The 21,151-nt window shown below is 35.3% G+C and overlaps 1 protein-coding gene across 4 annotated transcripts in view; it reads right to left on the bottom strand.

The window, feature by feature from the left end:
- The window catches only part of CDH19 (cadherin 19), an 82,533-nt gene that overhangs the window by 32,194 nt on the left and 29,188 nt on the right, over positions 1–21,151 (bottom strand). For 3 of the 4 annotated variants that reach the window (XM_086372215.1, XM_086372214.1, XM_086372217.1), the window contains 5 exons: positions 18,840–19,134; positions 10,859–10,978; positions 7,819–7,983; positions 5,566–5,747; positions 4,573–4,826 (listed from right to left, as the gene is read on the bottom strand). In XM_086372215.1, the coding sequence (XP_086228341.1) occupies positions 4,573–4,826; positions 5,566–5,747; positions 7,819–7,983; positions 10,859–10,978; positions 18,840–19,134 (1,016 nt within the window). The remainder of the gene's footprint in view (positions 1–4,572; positions 4,827–5,565; positions 5,748–7,818; positions 7,984–10,858; positions 10,979–18,839; positions 19,135–21,151) is intronic. The other variant, XM_086372216.1, reaches the window with a different exon arrangement.

The following is a 21,151-nucleotide window of genomic DNA, read 5'->3' as shown; positions in this document are numbered from 1 at the left end:
TCTACAGAGCTAGTATAATGCTGAAAATTTTCAAAAAGATAACTTCTACATTTACAATTCAACTCGATGGAAATAGAGGAGAAAAACCTGAAACAAACTCTAGTTTTCAAATAATGTGTGCTAAATCTGGACATGCCACTCATTCTCATTCGCAAGAGAGAATTTTAACAAAATTCTAAAAAATATCACACTAATTTGTAGGTTGGTGTTGGGGAAAATTAAAATAGAAACTACAGAGAATTAAGCTTTAAGGAAATTCCATTTTAGCGCTGCTGCTGCTGCTAAAGTCATGTCCGACTCTGTGTGAAGACGGCAGCCTACCAGGCTCCCTGGTCCCTGGGATTCTCCAGGCAAGAACACTGGAGTGGGTTGCCATGTCCTTCTCCAATGCATGAAAGTGAAAAGTGAAAGTGAAGTCGCTCAGTCGTGTCTGACTCTTAGTGACCCCATGGACCACAGCCTACCAGGCTCCTCCATCCATTGGATTTTCCAGGCAAGAGTAGTGGAGTGGGGTGCCATTGCCTTCTCCGAGTTTTAGCTCTGCTCATTGTTAAATCTTAATAAGCAATTTGCTTACATATCAACAAGTGGTCACATTTCCTACTTAAATATTTTTGACAAAATGAAATAGTTGTTGTTCAGTTGCTTAGTTGTGTTTGACTGTTTGTAACCCCATGGACTGCAGCATGCCAGGCTTCCCTGTCCTTCACCATTTCCCAGAGCTTGCTCAAACTCATGTTCACTAAATTGGTGATGCCAACCAACCATCTTATCTTCTGTCATCCCCTTTTCCTCCTGCTTTCAATCTTTCCCAGCATGAGGATCTTTCCTAATGAGTCAGCTCTTTGCATCAGGTGGCCAAAATATTGGAGCCTCAGTTTCAACATCAGTCCTTCCAATGAATACTCAGGGTTGATTTCCTTTAGGATTGACTGGTTGGATCTCCTTGCAGAAGGGACTCTCAACAGTCTTCTCCAACACCACAAAGAATCGGGACACAACTGAGCAACTTTCACTTCACTTCACCATTTAAGAAATAAATGTGTAATATATATTATAAAGAGCATGGACTAAAAAGCCTGAAATGTGAAGTTTAGATGTTCAGATTAATCTCTGGTTTGCTTTGCAATTCCTTTTTAAAGATTCTTCATTCCGTTAAAAGTGCTGAGTGAATAGAATGTGGTTGTGCGGCGTTTTCTCACTGCTAAGGGTTCCTGACAGAATGATATAAACAAATGATTTCTCCATGCATATATGGATGCCTTTATAGTCTGTTCTTAATCTTCATACACCTCTATAAAAGTACTATTCCTGTCTCCCAGAAGAAGAACTGAGACACATAAAAGCCAAGCCCATAACAAAGGCTAAATCTTCCCAAGTAGGTGCAACTCCACCAGATCTTTCAAGGATGCTTTTAAGTATGCTTTTATGCACAAGTAATAAAGGATTTTATTTTATTTTTTTAAGTTTCTATTGGGGTATAGCCAATTAACAAAGAATGTTGTGATCATTTCAGGTGAAGAAGGAAACGACTCAGCCATATATATATACATGTACCCTTGCTCCCCCAAACTCCCCTCCCATACAGGCTGTCACATAACATTGAGCAGTGTTCCCTGTGCTATGGGGCTTCCCTGGTGGCTCTAGCAGTAAAGAATCTGCCTCCAATGCAAGAGACCTGGGTTCAATCCCTGGGTTGGGAAGATTCCTTGGGGAAAGAAAGGGCAACCCACTCCAGAATTCTTGCCCGGAGAATCCCATGGACAGCGGTGCTATACAGTAGCTCCCTGTTGGTTATCCACTTTAAATACAGCAGTGTGTACATGTCCATCCCAAACTCCCTAACTATCCCTTTCCTCCAACTTTCCCCCTGGGAACTACAAGTCTATTCTCTAAGTCCGTGATTAGGTGAAAGGTGTTTAAAGACAGCTTCTTCCACTGGTGAAAGAAATCCTTGTCATTCTTGAACGAAACACAAACCTGCTTCCAGCTAGTGGCTAAACTCTTTCCCACAAGTCTGATTACTCAGATTATTTATCTTTTGCTGTGAATGCAGGCAGTTTTTCTCTTTCAAGGAATTGATCTGAATTCATAGACATAGAGTTATTCTTAGTATCTCCTTTTAATACTGTTTAATGTCTACAGGTTCAATTAAATAGTTGCATTCCCTCCTTCATTTCTGATAATGGTAATTTTTGCCTCTTCTTTTTTCCCCTTGGTAGTCTGGTTAGATGGATAACTTCTACTGGTGTTTTGGAAGAACCAGCTATCATTCCATTGTATATCTCTATTTTCAATTTCACAGCTTCTACTCTAAAGTTTTTAATTTTCTTTCTTTTTTTAATAACAGAAAAGATTTTAGTGCCATTCCCATATTTATAAAAATTATAAAATTTGACTCTAGGTTTAGTTAGAAAGTAAATTTTAAAAATGTCCAAGGAATAAATCATCCACAGTAGTGGCAAAGAATTTACTCCCTCTATCTGTCATCTAAACAATGCAGTAATATAGAGAATGGGGATAAGATGAAAAACTTTGGGAAGATTTCTTGTGCAGTTTCTTATAACTTTATGATGGGGTTTTTATTACAGATAATTTCGAGGTTCTAATTCCTAGCACACTAGACTCCTTAAAACAACTATTAATACATGTTTATGCCACCACCTTCCCTTATTCATCTATTTTCTATATTTATAGTCCAGAGAATTACACAGGCTTCCATATACTAAGATGCTGGGTATTGCTTTGCTCTTTGGAAGGGCTACTGATATAGAAGAAGCATCTTTAAATTTTTAAGACAGACGATGCTCCAGTTTCCCACTGTAATTCCTAATCACAAAATGCTGTCTTCTAACATGTAGATATAGTTCCTATTTATTAGCAGTAAACTTAGTAATGAATATAAGTATATATGTAGTATATGTGTGTGTGTGTGTCAGTTGCTTAGTCGTGTCGGACTCTTTGTGACACCATGGACTGTAGCCTGCCAGACTCCTCTGTCCATGGGATTCTCCAGGCAAGAATACTGGAGTGGGTTGCCATTCCCTTCTCCAGGGGATCTTCCCAACCCAGGGATCCAACCTGGGTCTCCTGTATCGCAGGCAGATTCTTTACTGTCTGAGCCACCAGGGAGACTTCCAATATAAGTGTGTGTGTATATAATCAAAGCACAATACATTGTTTAAATTTTAAATAGCATGTCTATTAACCTACTTGTTTTTCTGACAATAGTAAAGAACACACAACTTAATAAATACTTTCATGATTAAAGTTTTTATCATGCTATCATTTATAATGACAAATTGTAGAAACAATTTAAATATCTAATCTCAGTTGTGTAAATAAGGCAATGAATGATGAATGCTTCATGAAAGTCACTCAGTCCATGTCAAACTCTTTGCAACTCCACGGACTGTAGCCTGCCAGGCTCTTCTGTCCAAGGAATTCTCCAGGTAAGAATACTGGAGTGGGTAGCTGTTCCTTCTCCAGGGGGTTTTCCTAACCCAGGGATCAAACCCAGGTCTCCCACATTGAGGGAGGATTCTTTACTGTCTGAAACACCAGGAAAGTTCAAGTATACTAGAGTGGGTAGCCTATCCCTTCTCCAGCAGATCTTCTGACTTAGGAATCAAACCAGGGTCTCCTGCATTGCAGACAGATTCTTTACCAACTGAGCTATCAGAAATAATGATGAGTAAAAACATAGCTGAAAATGTGACATTTGAAAAAATACAAAAGCATTAAAATTGATGATTATATGCAAAATATTATGTAACATATATGAGAATAATGTGACCACAGCCAAATATAATAACAGCTTTTGCTTTTATCTTTAATAAGAAATACAAGGAGAATAAAATTTTTTTTTAAAGGCAGAAAGTATATTACCAGAATGTAACAGACTAATTTAATGGATGGTAAATATAGTTTAATCGCAACAAAAAAACTTATTTCTAACTGATTGGACTCATTTTTATGCCTTTAATGGTACCTTATAAAAGCTTGGTTAACTTTTGAATATCATCCCCTGGTGGCACAACTGGTAAAGAACAGCTCACAATGTGGAAGACCTGGGTTCAATCTTTGGGCTGGGAAGATCCCCTGGAGAAGGGAACAGCTACCCACTCCAGTATTCTGGCCTGGAGAATTCCATGGACTGTATATAAGTCCATGGGTTCGCAAAGTGTCAGACATGACTGAGCGACTTTTACTTTAACTTAATCAAATAGTATTTGTATGAACCACATTGTCATCAACTTTGTTTCTCCTCTGACTTGGCATAATCAAGGGTTTCTTTTCCCTAACATCCCTATCCCAATTAACAGAGTTGATTGCATCGGATTTTGGTGCACAGCCTCTCTCCTGTCCATGTTTGCAAGAGCTTACTTCTTTGCATCTTAACCAATAGTGAGGTTTCCTGTTTTGATTTGTTTAAACTTTTGCAAATTTTATAAGTGACATAGAGAGAAATATAGGTCTGGATATATCTTGGTTCCACTTTAAAAAATTTTTATTTTCAAGCTAATCTGTGTTCCCTCATTTATCAATGCAAAGCTGGGCTTCCAGACATACCCAATTGGAGATTTCCTCTGATCAGGATCAGTGGCAGAGACCGTGCCTACAGAGGATCCATGAGGGCATTCTTCAAAGATTTCAAAGATGTAATATGGGAGGAGGAAAACAGGAGGCTCATCAACATCTTCCACCTGGATCTTGATGACAGTGGTGGAAGCTTCAGTGTGGTATTCCCTGAGATGCGCATCAACTTGGGGGTTTTTAACTTTTGCTTTAATACGATAGTGGTTCTGGTCCTCAAAGTTCACTTTCTGCAAAGTAATAAAGTGTACACAGAAAACCCAAGGAATTACTTAGGGGGAAAAAAAAGGTTTTGTTGATAAATTAAGTCTCAGGTGCTTTCCAGTTAGGTTTTTACTATTTATGTTCTTGGATCCCTATGAGATTGTCATTAAATATTTAGTAGTTGTGGAGAAAATCCCTATGTTATGTGTATTTTGTTATTTACAACTATTACAAAATGTTTTTAGTTAATAACTAGTTTTTTTAGGATTAAAGCTATACTTTTCTGAGTATAAATATCTTAGGGAGTTGAGAATTAATTTCCTGTTATTTAAATATTTTTGAAAAGTTTGTCCTCTGTTTTAAAATCTTTTTCAAAAACTCTCCTACAGTGTAATTCAAGGAACTCTGTAATAACTCTCTCATCAGTTATATCTGAAATATATAGATAGAAATATAAAAAACTGAACTTTTTCTTAATTTTTTCAGAAGTACCTTACACAAAACTGATAATTAGCTATTTTAAAATTATGCTTTGTAATTTATGCTAAAATGTAGGCAATATATGTTAATATTCTAAAAAATGAAACATCTTAGAAGTTTTTTAAAAGCACACATATCTTTCCTTTTTTCTGTAAACTATAAACACAAGATCTTAATTTAATTACTTAATTGAAACAAACACTAATTGGTTACACAAAATAATAATATGTATTTCTGATTTGATTTTGCATTATTATGCAAAGCAAAAAAAAATAATGCATCTACCTTTTTTAGTATAATTATTCCTTCTTGGGTCTCATTATTGGTAATGACGTCAAATGTTCTTGAATCATCTTCAATGCTATAGTCCATTTCTGCATTCTCTCCTATGTCTCTATCATATGCCATGATTTTTCCTATAGATGTCCCAACAGGTGCAGATTCAGAGACAGTCAAGCGGTATAAACCTTCAAAAACAAAATTCAGGATATTTTGCACAGATAATTAACATAAAGAACTTCCAAATATAGCACCCTCCTTTTATTTAATGTGCTATCAGAAAAAACATACCCATTCTCACTAATTGCTTATTCTAAATACACCTCTCTCTCTCTCCCTTTATATTTTGCAGTCTAAAATCTCCCTCATATCTTTTTGAATATCTATTATTTTCTCTTTAAATATATCTTAGAAAGTTCTTTCACCACTACATATAATTTCCAAATTTCTATACATATGTGTGTGTGTGTGCGTGTGTGTGTCTCTTAGCTACCCAATCATGTCCAACTATTTTTGACCTCATGGGCTATAGTCTGCCAGGCTCCTCTGCCTATGGGATTCTCCAGGGAAATTGATAGACATTTCCTTCTCCAGGGGATCTTCCTGACCCAAGGATGAAACCCTGGTTTCTTGCAGGAAGCTTCTTTATTTTCTGAGCTACCAGGGAAGCCCATTCATACTCATACCTTCTCACTATTCATGGATTTATTTTCTGTTGTATGCTTCAACAATGCCAAATTATATTTGGTACAAAGTTTTTCAATATTACTCAGGCATTCTCTGATACCTAAAATTACCAATAAATATAAGTATGAATTAAAGAAGGTAGTGTCTAAAAGCAAATACTTGAGTTCTAAGTGTACTAGTTTGATTTAAGAGACTATGAACTTGGATTGCATTAACCACGGTTGAAATGAAATAGAAAGATGTGGAAGTATGCATCCATAAAAAAGAATGAAATAAGAACATTTGCAGCAACATGGACGGACATGTAGATCATTATACTAAGTTGAGTATGTTGGAAAGAGAAAGACAGATACCGTATGATATAACTTATATGTGGAATCTAAAATATGACACAAAGGAACTTATCTACAAAACAAAAACAGACTTACTGATATGGAGAACAGACTTGTGGTTGCCAAGTGGGATGGGGAGTGCGGGAAAGGATGGATTAGAAGTTCAGAACTAACATGTGAAAAGTATTATACAGAGAATGGATAAACGAGTCCTACTGTAGAGCACGGGAAACTATACCCAATACCCTGTGATAAATAATAAAGGAAAAGAATATGAAGAAGAATGTATATATGTGCATAACTGAACCACTTTGCTGTATAGTAGATATTAACACAACTTTGTAAATCAGTTATGAAAGTGAAAGTCACTAAGTTGTGTCCAACTCAGGCTCCTCTGTCCATGTTAATTCTCTAGGCCAGAATACTGGAGTGGGTAGCCATTCCCTTCTCCAGGGGATTTTCCTAAGTCAGGGATTGATTTCAGGTCTCCTGCATTGCAAGCGGATTCTCTACTATCTGAGCCACCAGGGAAGCCCAAAATATACATCAATAAAATAATTTTAAAAGAAACAAATGATGGAGCTGCAATAGTTGGTTGGTTGTGAAAAACCATGCAGGCATCAGATGATTCTATTCTTTTTATATAATGGCAGTTATATTTGAAATATATTGACACAAATAAAAATAAATAAGCTTCCTTTCTTTACTTTTCAGAAGTAATTTGCAAAAAACTTATTAAAATTAGTCACTCATATATCATTTGTAATTTATGCTGAAATGTAAAAAATCATCAGGAATGATAACATCCTAAAGAATAAATCTTAAAATTAAAAAAAGGAGCACATTCAATATAATTTGTCTTTAAAGGGATTCTTGATTTCCTTAGAAGCACATAGTGAGTCACTACATAGACTGCCTTGTGAGATCTTTCTCTATTTTTAAGCAGGAGAAATGTCACTTTAAAATTGGTAATATTTCGCTGTTTTCAGGAAGCAAGAGTTTAAGTGTGCTACCATGTATCTGTCATTGTGGGGAAGTTAAAAGAATCATTTATTCGATTGCACAAATTAAAAATTGCCAACAAATTACTCTTGAGGAGAGAGTGACACTATCCCAAATCTGAAAGCAGATGTTTTAATACATTGCCAAATCAAGACTTAGTCTGTGCTGTTTCCCAAGACTTAGTCTGTGCTATTTCCCATACTTTCAAAAATCATTTGTTAGGGTACTTCTTACTTACTGTCTTTAAATATGGGTTTATTGTCATTGACATCAGAAAGTTTGATTAATACACTTGTTGTTCCAGACAGTGCTCCAGGCAGACCAATCATGTCTTTGGCTTGAATAATCACCCAGTACTCATCTTGCAGTTCTCTATCCATTTTAGAAGATATTCTTATTTTTCCTTTAAAAATGTAACAAAATACAATTAGTATTTCATAATTAACCATGGCTTCTCCCTAGTTAATTTCTTAAGAATTTGAACATAAGATCATTTGTTTGACACATTTTGAATCATTACAACATGCCAGATGCTGCCCTGGAGATTAAAATAAGAAAATAAACTATTCACCAACTCTGCCTAGAGTTTAGTCATCACAATACTAATAGTAGTATATCCTTAATAAAATACTATGTTAAGATAAACCACAGGGAGAGAAGAAGAAAGTCTTATTTTTCTGCTTTCTTTTCTGACCTGATACTAGGGTGCTACAATTATCTGTTCCCCTAAACTTGGAAGGAGTTGATTTACTATAGATACATGTGTAAATTAAAATGCTAAATTTATGCAAAAAATACTGTGCACCTGTGATGTTAAAATCTATTTTGAGTCATAACATGTGAAGAAGGGCTGATTTTTGATTCACAGTTACTCATAATCCACCAACAGAGATATTCAAACCCACACTGGACCATGAAATTGTTGTGTTAAGTGTCCACTTTCTATAAAATTATTCAATAAAAAGTTATTCATCATTGAGGAAACCTAGGAGAAACTTAAGATGGTACATAGGAGGGTGAAATGCAATCCTAAAGATTGGGGAACACATAATACAAATATAAGAAAGGGAATGGCTAATCGTCAACAACGTCTGGGCAAAGGTATCTATTAAAAATTGTGATACCTGAACAAAAATAAAAGAAGGATAAATTGGACCACACTCTCATGATATTTTAACTGTGGACTGGTGTTTCACCATTATATTCTAGTATATGGACAGGGAGGCCTGGCGTGCTGTGATTCATGGGGTCGCAAAGAGTCGGACACGACTAAGCGACTGATCTGATCTGATATGTAATCAATATGGAAACCATAGAATATATGAAACAGATTCTCCTACAGTCTTCCCTAGATGTGACTCAACAGAGAATCGTGTTTGCTATTAGCAAAGGTGAATAGTATTAGGCCTTCTGAATTATATATCCAAAGGTGTAGAGACTGAGAGGAACACAAAGACCTTCACTTCCCATGTGTGGAGGCTTCAACTAACCCTGCCTACTTCCTTTTCTTTTCTTCTCACCTTCAAAATGAACAAATTTAAATATATTCCTAGATCCTCTTACACACTCCAAAACTTACCTCTTCTGTGTTTTGGCTTTCAATTGCCTTGCTGCTCACTCTACTGCTCCTCTGCTAATGAAATTAATTGCTTTAGCAGATTTGTTCAATATATAATATTTAAGAAGCCAGAGAGGAGTAGGAGGGAAAGACAAGGCTCGAAATGGCCAAGAAGATCGAGTGCCACCCAGCGCACGTCTCCTCCACAGATAACCCACTTTCTGCTTTCCTCCTCTTCTGTTTTCTCACCCTGGTGCCTGGGTAGTCTAAGAGCTTCAACAGTTCCCCTTCTCAGGGATTTCCTGTACATTCTTCCTATAACCTGGAATGCCTTCCTCTCCTCACTTTGATCGCAGGCTCAGCTCAGCATCCTGTTTTCAGTGCATTCTGCCTTGCCAGACAATATGAAATAGTGCTTACTTTCTTCTATTGAACCTTGTTTATTTTACTTCATGATATACACAAACTGAATGCATGTATTTATCAATATGCCAATGTTTAAAATTTATATTTAAATTCCAAGAGACAAGAATTCCTGTTGCTTCCTTTAAATTATTATTGTTTTTAAATATTGCAATGTTGTACTGCTGTAAACACAGTATATTGTAAACACAACGCCTGTTACATATTCGACCCTTCTCAACCAAGATCATGTAAGAGAATGAAAACCTAATGTCTTAAGGCATCTATTCATTGCATGTATTAAAATAACTTTAACTTGTACATTCAGGATAATAAAAACTAGGTATTATTCTGGGAGAATTAAGAATATAGTCACTCAAATCATACTTTTCAAAATCTGATTCTCACAAGAGACCTGATTGATAAAAGCTGAGACATTTAGTATTTGCTAAATGAATGAATCACTAAAAAATGCTTAAAGACCCAACACATGCTTTAATTGCTTAAAGCTTTTCATGTCATCGAGATGGATATAATACTTGTCTCATTAACAACTATAGAATTTTACTCCTTTTGGTACTTGCCACATTTTGGGGTGGTTAGTTAGGTATTTCTTTTTTTCATCTTTAAAGACTATAAGCTCCTTTATGTGTATTTAATCTTTGCAGTGACCAAAGAAATCATACTTGTTAAATGACCAATGTTATTTAATTCTTATGTGTTCAATAGATATAGAGAAATTTTTGTTTTATTTATTTTATAAAGTATTCAATTGATTAACAGAAATTGAAGAAGCAAGGGTAGAAAAATCAAATGCTATATTCATGTAAATCAAAAGTACATAAAATACAGAGTTATTATTTTTAAGTTCCCACAGCCAGCCATAAACTCAGGATTAACCTCACTCTGGTTGGGTGTACAGGTCAGGTGGAACTCTGTGATTTTAATTTGCATTTCCATGATGACTAGTAAGCTTGCACAATTTTAATATGCTTGCAGGCTATCTTTGTATCAACTTTTTTGTCAATTGTTTGTAAATGTCTCTTTCCCATATTTTTAAAATGTAATAATCCTTAGGTATGCTTTATAGCCCATACACAAATCATTTGTGGTATGGATGTGAAAAATCTAATCTCCCAACCTTAGAAAAATCAGCTAAAAAATAAAAATAATTAAATGCTTAAGATTACATTACAACCTCCTTGTTTATGGAAACATTTGGTCCACTTTACAACACATTTGTAGGCAGGGAATTTTTGTTCTGATGTTTGCCAACTTAGAATCATGTTGAATTGCACGTTATTTCATCCAGGAATACCTGTTGTTGGTTCAATGGAGAAATATGGTTGGCCTTGTAGTAAGCTGTACACGAGACGAGCATTATTGCCACTTGAAGGATCATCAGCATCACTTGCTGTCACCTGGATTACTAATGTTCCTGAAGAGAACATAAATAATCACAAGAAATTAAGACTCTGATCTTTTTGAAAAATGGATCCTAGTTCTCTAAGATTCTTTCTTTAGCAAGAAAGACCTGCCCTCCTTTTTCTGAATTATGAAACAAACAAATATACTTTTGTTTAGACAAGAAAATATAACCTTATAAAAAATAGCCCTTATTCCCAAATACAATATAGAATTCTAAATGTGTAGATCTAATGCAACCTACATATTAAATAACCCAATAAAATATATAATTAAGGATTATTCAAATAATACTCCATTAGTGGGGTAATCAAAGGGAGATTTAAAAGCAGTTTTTCTTCAAAAACCATATTGTAACCAGTTCTTCAAAAAATTATAGAATCTAAAAATATTAATAAATGTTATTAAAATAATCTTGACCTAGTGTCAAGCTGAAAATAAGCAGAATTATTTGGCTAACATCATTCCCCTTAACAAAATGCCTACTTTAATGAATTTTCTTTTAAAGTGCAATATAAAAATCTACCAGCTTGATAAGGTAACCATTCTTAGTCTAATTTAGTAACAATCAATAAAATTCATGGGAAATAAATACTTGTATGTTTAAAATCAATGGTTAAATTAAATATCTTTATTTAATTGTGCTTTCTAATGATTTTTATGTAAATATGGAATCTGGCATTATGAGTCTGGTTGAAAACACATATTTTTGTAGCTCTATGTTCTGTGTTTTTACTATGAAAATAATAAATGTAAAATAAATTAAGATGATACAAATTTGAGGCAGAACTTCTAAAATAAATTTCATAAAGTCTTGCTTTACTCTTACTCATAATTTGTAAATATCAGCTATAAAACTTAGAAGGACTTTAGGAATGATCAATTCTAACATCACTTTAACTATCTGATTTTATTTTCTTCAGTTTCTGTCTTTCTTTTCTCCTGTTTCAGTTTTATTGACATAACATTTCATTAAATACAGATTAATTAACTTTAAAACCTTTAAATATTTTCTAAAGGTTGTTTTCTAAAAAAGTCAGTGGAGAGAAGTAAGCCTGTATACATTCTTAATCAGTAATTTTAAAACTGTAGAAATCTTCAAAAATAGTAAAGTAACATAAACAGTAATAATAAATAAGCAATGAAGCAATTGCTGCTGCTGCTGCTGCTAAGTCGCTTCAGTCATGTCCGATCTGTGTGACCCCATAGACAGCAGCCTACCAGGCTCCGCCATCCCTGGGATTCTCCAGGCAAGAACATTGGAGTCGGTTGCCATTTCCTTCTCCAATGCATGAAAGTGAAAAGTGAAAGCGAAGTCGCTCAGTTGTGTCCGACTCTTAGCGACCCCATGGACTACAGCCTACCAGGCTCCTCTGTCCATGGAATTCTCCAGGCAAAAGTACTGGAGTGGAGTGCCATTGCTTTCTCCCATTGAAGCAACTAAGAAATACAAAATATTTGATAATATTTTGTACATTTATGTTTTCTGTGAGGAATTGTCACGTATAAGAGAAATTGTACATTGACTCAAAGTTCAGTTCAGTCACTCAGTCGTGTCCGACTCTTGAGACCCAATGGACTGCACCTCGCCAGGCTTTCCTGTCCATCACCAACTCCCGGAGCCTACTCAAACTTATGCCCATCGCGTCGATGATACCATCCAACTGTCTCATCCTCTGTTGTCCCCTTCTCCTCCTGCCCTCAATCTTCCCCAGCATTAGGGTCTTTTACAAAGAGTTCATACTTCCCATCAGGTGCCGAAAGTACTGGAGCTTCAGCTTCAGCATCAGTCCTTCCAATGAATATTCAAGACTGATTTCCTTTAGAATTGGCTGGTTGGATCTCCTTGCTGTCCAAGGGACTCTCAAGACTCTTCTCCAAAATCACAGTTCAAAAGTATCAATTCTTCGGCACTCAGCTTTCTTTATAGTCCAACTCGTACATCCATACATGACTGCTGGAAAAACCATAGCTTTGACTTGACAGATCTTTGCTGGCAAAGTGATGTCTCTGCTTTTTAATATGCTGTCTAGGTTGGTCATAACTTTTCTTCCAAGGAGCAAGCGTCTTTTAATTTCATGGCTGCAATCACCATCTGCAGTGATTTTCAGTTCATTTCAGTTGCTCAGTCATGTCCGACTCTTTGCAACCCCATGAATCGCAGCACACCAGGCCTCCCTGTCCATCACCAACTCCCAGAGTTCACTCGAACTCACGTCCATTGAGTAAGTGATGCCATACAGCCATCTCATCCTCTGTCATCCCCTTTTCCTCCTGCCCCCAATCCCTCCCAGCATCAGAGTCTTTTCCAATGAGTCAACTCTTCGCATGAGGTGGCCAAACTACTGGAGTTTCAGTTTTAGCATCATTCCTTCCAAAGAAATCCCAGGGCTGATCTCCTTCAGAATGGACTGGTTGGATCTCCTTGCAGTCCAAGGGACTCTCAAGAGTCTTCTCCAACACCACAGTTCAAAAGCATCAATTCTTCAGCACTCAGCTTTCTTTACAGTCCAACTCTCACATCCATACATGACTACTGGAAAAACCATAGCCTTGACTAAATGGACCTTTGTCGGCAAAGTGATGTCTCTGCTTTTTAATATGCTGTCTAGGTTGGTCATAACTTTTCTTCCAAGGAGTAAGCGTCTTTTAATTTCATGGCTGCTGTCACCATCTGCAGTGATTTTGGAGCCCCAAAAAATAAAGTCTGACACTGTTTCCACTGTTTCCCCATCTATTTCCCATGAAGTGATAGGACCAGATGCCATGATCTTCATTTTCTGAATGTTGAGCTTTAAGCCAACTTTTCACTCTCCACTTTCACTTTCATCAAGAGGCTTTTTAACAGAAGCAGAAGCAGAAGATATTTAACAGAAGCAGAAGATATTAAGAAGAGGTGGCAAGAATACACAGAAGAACTGTGCAAAAAAGATCTTCACGACCAAGATAATCACGATGGTGTGATCACTCACCTAGAGCCAGACATCCTGGAATGTGAAGTCAAGTGGGCCTTAGAAAGCATCACTACGAACAAAGCTAGTGGAGGTGATGGAATTCCAGTTGAGCTATTTCAAATCCTGAAAGATGATGCTGTGAAAGTGCTGCACTCAATATGCCAGCAAATTTGGAAAACTCAGCAGTGGCCACAGGACTGGAAAAGGTCAGTCTTCATTCCAATCCCAAAGAAAGGCAATGCCAAAGAATGCTCAAACTACTGCACAATTGCACTCATCTCACATGCTAGTAAAGTAATGTTCAAAATTCTCCAAGCCAGGCTTCAGCAATACATGAACCGTGAAATTCCAGATGTTCAAGCTGGTTTTAGAAAAGGCAGAGGAACCAGAGAGCAGATTGCCAACATCCTCTGGATCATGGAAAAAGCAAGAGAGTTCCAGAAAAATATCTATTTCTGCTTTATTGACTATGCCAAAGCCTTTGACTGTGTGGATCACAATAAACTGTGGAAAATTCTGAAAGAGATGGGAATACCAGACCACCTGATCTGCCTCTTGAGAAATTTGTATGCAGGTCAGGAAGCAACAGTTAGAACTGGACATGGAACAACAGACTGGTTCCAAATAGGAAAAGGAGTTCGTCAAGGCTGTATATTGTCACCCTGCAGTGATTTTGGAGCCCCCCAAAATACAGTTTGTTACTGTTTCCATTGTTTCCCCGATGGGACTGCATGCCATGATCTTAGTTTTCTGAATGTTAAGTTTTAAGCCAACTTTTCACCCTCCTCTTTCACTTTCAGCAAGAGGCTCTTTAGTTCTTCTTCACTTTCTGCCATAAGGCTGGTATCATCTGCATATATGAGGTTATTGGTATTTCTCCTGGCAATCCTGATTCTAGCTTGTGCTTCATCCAGCCCAGTATTTTGCATGATGTACTCTGCATATAATTTAAATAAGCAGGGGAAAAATATACAGCCTTGACGTACTCCTTTCCCTATTTGGAACCAGTCTGTTGTTTCATGTCCAGTTCTAACTGTTGCTTCTTGACCTGCATACAGATTTCTCAGGAGGCAGGTGAGGTGGTCTGGCATTCCCATCTCCTGAAGAATTTTCCACAGTTTGTTGTGATTCACACAGTCAGACGTTTTGCTGTAGTCAATAAAGCAAAAGCAGATGTTTTTCTGGAACTCTCTTGCTTTTTTGATGATCCAGCAGATGTTGGCAATTTGATCTCTGGTTCCACTGCCTTTTCTAAATCCAGCTTGAACATCTGGAAGCTCCTGGCTCACATTCTGTTGTATCCTGGCTTGGAGAATTTTGAGTATTACTTTGCTAGCGAATGAGATGAGTGCAATTGTGTAGTGGTTTGAACATTCTTTGGCATTACCTTTCTTTGGGATTGGAGTGAAAACTGACATTTTCCAGTCCTGTGGCCACTGGTACATTTTCCAGATTTGCTGGCTTATTGAGTGCAGTGCTTTCACAGCATCATCTTTTAGGTTTTGAAATAGCTCAACTGGAATTCCATCACCTCCACTAGCTTTGTTACTAGTGATGCTTCCTAAGGCCCACTTGACTTTGTATTCCAGGATGTCTGGCTCTAGTTGAGTGATCACACCATCGTGGTTTTCTGGGTCATGAAGAGCTTGCAGTTAGGAATGTTATACAGTACATAGAATGTTGACAAAATCACCACGAGGCCAATGATGTGTCTTTCATGGAAACAATCAATGATTGTTTCAAGTGTCCCTTTCCTTATAATACCAGTAAAGATAGATAACAGACACTTGGTGGTTGAGTATCATCTTTAATTTGTATTAGTCAATCAGTGTATGAAGCATGGTATATGTCATTATATATAATCTAACCTGTTTAGCCTCTATTTATTCTATTGATCATTTTAATGTACTCTCACTAAAACTGATAAGGTTGACTCTACAACATTAATAGGTCAAAAATTAAATTATATTAGAAATAAATATATTTCTAAAGAATAAATGATCTATATGTACATTAATGAAAGATATCTTGTGCAGACTATTTTAACCTGAAGTATATCAGGATACCCTTCATCCACATTTGCATCATTTGATCAGTTTCTCAGATTAACTGTATTTTATCATATAGCCCCCATTCAGATTTAATCATGTCTTAAAAAGAACTGCATTCACGGCCCATGTGTCTCACACATTATGAAAGAAACTGGAAGTAAAACAACAGATGTCTACAAAATTCACTCTGGCTTATTGTAATGCAAGAATTAATATTTTTTCAAAAATTAAAAATCAATGACAAATGCTTCTAGTACAAGTTGTAAATATATATGTAGGTTTGAGTAGGGTGGTCCTCGGTAGAACTGGAGAGCTGATCACCCTGCTTAGAACCACTGTGACAATGCAGAATGATCATGAAAATTTTGTGCTAAGGGAAGGAGCAATAACCCAAAACCTGTATATGTGTACACTGAATTCTCTCACCCTTAATTCCTATTCTTCCATCTTATGACACCATCCTGTCATTAGAATTGGGTAATTTGTGGCAACTCTTAAAAAATTAAATTGAATAACTTCTTAAAGTTCAATTAGCAAGGAATGTATACCAGAGCGAGGGAAAGCCTTCACTTGGTGACTGAAAGAGCTAAAGGTCACTGAATTTCTGAGTTGTCATCACAGCTTGATCACAGATGACCAAACTATTTGCAAATGCAAAGAGCCAATGATTGGACTCGTGAAGTCTAAAGCACTCTTAAATTGATTTTTATCTATCCTGTTATGCGAAGAAAGTATAATTATAAAATATCATTTTCTTAGATTTTAATAAGAGCAATTTCTCAGTTTACTTCTTCCTTTAATAAATTTACAACGTAGCATGTAATATAATAACCTGTGTCTCTTATGTCCCCAGCATTGGCAGGAAGGTTCTTTACCACTCTGCCACCTGGGAAGCACAGTTTATAACAATAAAATATGTAATATAGTAAGTCTGCATTCTATCCATTACATTAATAGTTGATGTTGTTTTCCTATATTATCCTTTAGAGATTTTCTCCAATATGGAAAATTTAAATCAACTTTGTGTTCTGAACAGCCTCTTAATCTTAAAGGTAGTCTTTGCAAAGGACTTTATGAAAATAAAACTTAAGATGATATTTGACTTTGCCCACTTTATCAGACATATCGTCTTGCAAAAACTTATTTTGTGTATGTAAACTTACATGTAAATGTGTTCAAATGCTTGAAAAAAAATCACTCTTCTCTGTTGATTTTATTCAACCTCACAGCAGCTTCCATGCAGCTGGAGGATCTCTTCTTTTGCAATATCGCTTCTCATGTCTTTCTTTTCTTACATGACTGTCTAATTCCACTGATTCTCCTTCACCAGTCAACTCCTTTATATCTAGCAGTTCGGTCACCCTGTATCTTTTCCTTTTCCCTACCTACATTCTTCACCAAGGAGATCTTATCCATTGCCATGCCCTCTGCAGCTCTCCTCACTGTGCCATGGGAATTTTTTTCCCAGAACATGGCATGGCTGGCCTCTTTGGATCACTTTCTTTAAATATTACCTCCTAAATGACCCCGCTTTGTCCAGTCAATTAGCCATCATCGTATTTTGCTCATACTTAACAGTTTAATAGCATATAAGGTCAAATATTACCTGGCTTCTTTAAAATAGTTGCTTACAGTTTGTACGCTATCATTAAAATATAAGCTCTGTTAACTAGCAATTATTTCATATGTTTCCTTTACAATCAAATCCCTAGTCTCACAAAAAATTCCTAGAACATGTTTGATCTATAACATATGTTTGCTGAAGAAGGAAAAGAAAAGAGCTAGGAGGAAAAGGAGGAGGAGGATGAGAAGGATGGAAGGAGAAAAAGAAATATATCACTGCCTAGTGATCAGACAGAACAATATTAATTCATCATTTATATCTAAGGATAATTGGCCTTGATATATATTACACAGCTAAATTTGTTTATGCTGGTGTTAAAAATCTATGTTCTGAATACATGTAGAAATGGGTCTTTAAATTGCTAGTTGTTAAAGAGTGAAGAATCAGGAAAGTATATATGGAATTTACATTTTTAGACATGCTGGATAATGAATCTAATGTTCAGATAAGGCAGTTTTAAAGCACCTTAGCATAATTTTAAAAATCATCTTTATTGAATCACACATAAATTCAAGTTTATCACAATTAAATACATTTTATGAAGTAAAATCTATATACTATTTGTTGTTTTGTTACAATTTTCTGACAAAGAAAGAGTGGATAAATTTTGTATGATTGTATGATAATTTTCCCCATTTGGAAACAAGTCTGATTTCCAAGGCAGTCAATTATTATATCTCATGGAAAGCATTTTCCTTTACAAGTATTTATACTTAAAGTATTTATTAAAGTGATATTGGGTTTGAAAAAGAAATTAAAAATGGATGAGGCTACACAAAGATCTTCAACTGTTTTGTTTTTCGTTTTCATGATCCCTTGTTTGGATGAAATATAGATTTTTTTGTCTTATAAAATGGTTTCTCCTATTTTTAAATGGAGATGATCTTATATGTTTTTTTGAGATTCAAAAATATAGTTTATTTTGGAAAGTAAATTCTTATATTGAAGAAAGTAATAAGTGAACAAGTTAAAGAATTTCATGTATCACTGAAACATGTTTAACCATTCTTTATTGAAGACTGAAATTATATTTTAACAAGACAAATTACCTAATAATAAATAGTATCATTGCTTATAAAATGTTACTGTATAGTCAAATTTTTCAAGTATTTTACTTAACAGATTTGCAGAAGGAAGTACCCAGGTAGAACTTTAAATAATTCATGTTCAAAACATATGCTTGAAATTTTAAATCTGTTTTCATTGTTAACAGGTACATCTTTGATGTAAATTAATATGCAATACCTTCTGGAGACATCTCTGGTACAATGGCCTCATAAGGTTCATCTAGGAATTTTGGTTCATTGTCATTGATATCCGACACTCTGATGACAAACTCAGACTCAGGTTCCACAGCCCTTCCAGTAGTGGTGTCGATTACCTGGGCTCTGAGAGTGTAGAGGGACCGTTCCTCTCTATCAAGCTTCTGTACAGCATAAATGTCACCTGTTCTTTCATCAATAACAAAAAGACTTTCAGCTCCAACTCCCAAAAGCTTGTACTGGAAAGAGTTGTTTCCATTGTCTAAATCAGATCTTAGCTGCAAGTGCAAAGAGAGATAATTTACTATCTAGATATGTTAAAATAGATATATTTTAACTGTTTCATTTTCATGTTTGTTAATTATTCTCCAAACTAACAACTTCATATAATTCCCATATTGTATTAAATGAGGTGAAATGTTAAATTTAAGATTAAAATCTATCACCAAGAAATTTCACTGTAAAGCAGTATACAAATTTTATAGTCTAAATAGATGATTCCAATTAGAAACTATAATGATTGAAAAACAAAGTCTCTTTTATACATTATGCACAACACAGTCGGTTCATGTTTACTCAGATGATTACATTTTTAGTCATTAAAACCATAATCTCAAATATTTATATTAGATCGGGATCTAGAGACAGTTAAAGAGATAATGACTTACATAAATTTAAATAGTGATGTTCTATCTCTAGGCTAAAAACACATAGAAGACATGGAAATATTAGTAAGAAAATTAGGGAGCATGTTGAGACTATGATAATAATCTCAATCATCCATAAAATCTGAAAATTGCTTTATATTAGTTTTTTCAATTAATCCTCATACTAATATTGTGAAATACATATTGTTGATTTAATAAATGCTTTGAATAGAGAAGAGAAGTGAGATTTAAAAATATAAAAACTTCCACAGAGTTGTATGGTTTGGGTGTCGAATTATGATTTGGACCAAAGCCCTGTTTGACCCCAGACCCTCGCCTACACAGCCCCTCCCCTCTTACAAATCACTATGTAACATGATCTTTTAGTCCTCAAATTTAAGCCAGATTAGATCTAATTCTTTCTTTCCAATATAGTCCACTTAATTCTCAAATATACTTATTTTCTGGCTCTCACTAAATAGCTTATTCATCATAGTGTTAATGGAATTTTGAATTTTATATATTAAAAAGGGTTATTATATAGATAATACTACATGATTTTTCATATCTAACTTATTTTACATTAAGAGAAGAAGCATTAGACAGGAACCTCCTAATTATCGTGAATCCATGGTTTTCTTGATTCTTTATTCATATTTCAATTTATGAATGTGTGTGTGTGCTCAGTCATGTACGACTCCTTGTGACCTCATGGAATATAGCCCACCAGGTTCCTCTGTCTATCTTATTCCAGGCAAGAATACTGGTGTGTGCATGTTCTCCTCTGTATATGGAATTTTCCAGGCAAGTATACTGGTGTGGTTTGCTATTTCCTCCTCCAGGGGATCTTCCTGACCCAGGGATCGAACTCACATCTCCTGCATTGTCAGGGGGGTTCTTTACCACTGTGCCAGCTGGGGAGCACTATTTATGAATATGCCCTTCTTCAAAGTAAGAGCTTCTCTGAAAATTTATATGGTTAACCAATAGACACAAGCTTAATTTCATAATTTTTCTGACAGCTCAAGGTACAATGTGTCATTATTCTGGACTAATTAATACATTTTTCTATGTGGGGAGAATATCTCAAGATATCAAAATGAACAATTTAATATTATAATGCTGTCTTGAATCATTGTTTTACAATAAAAGAAACAAATTGGAAATAATGAAAAAACAATTACAGCTTTTAAATTTTAAAGTCCTTTATTATTCATAAAAGTGAAGTCCACATGCCCTAATGATAAGAAATTAAGGAAACAAATGTATTTTCTAAAATAAGTATTAGAAGTGAGAAGAATCACAGCCCCTGGTTTCCAATATCATTTCAATATACTTTGAATATCAGGATGAAGGAAAGTCAGATTTAGTTATGAATAAATGCATTTCTAGTATATTCAGTTTAATTGTCATAGATCAGTGAGCTTGATCTTTTTAGGATTCAGATTTAATTTAAAAAACCACAATTTCAACATCTTCCTATTTATGTCACAAAATGCATGTTAAACACATTTCAATTTCATGATTATACATTTTCTATATTTCCATTCAAAACCATTTTTTCAATTATGTATTTACTATCAATTTGGCAAATCAATATGATGAAATCTTTACTTAATTGTGCTTCCAAATTTTAACTCCTTTTAAC

This window comes from Bos grunniens, chromosome 24 (genome assembly GCF_055505025.1).
Source record: "Bos grunniens cultivar Pamir isolate PY7600 chromosome 24, Bosgru_T2T1.0, whole genome shotgun sequence".
Taxonomy (NCBI): domain Eukaryota; kingdom Metazoa; phylum Chordata; class Mammalia; order Artiodactyla; family Bovidae; genus Bos; species Bos grunniens.
Note: the sequence above shows the minus strand (reverse complement) of the source record. Positions and strands in the feature narration are given on the sequence as shown.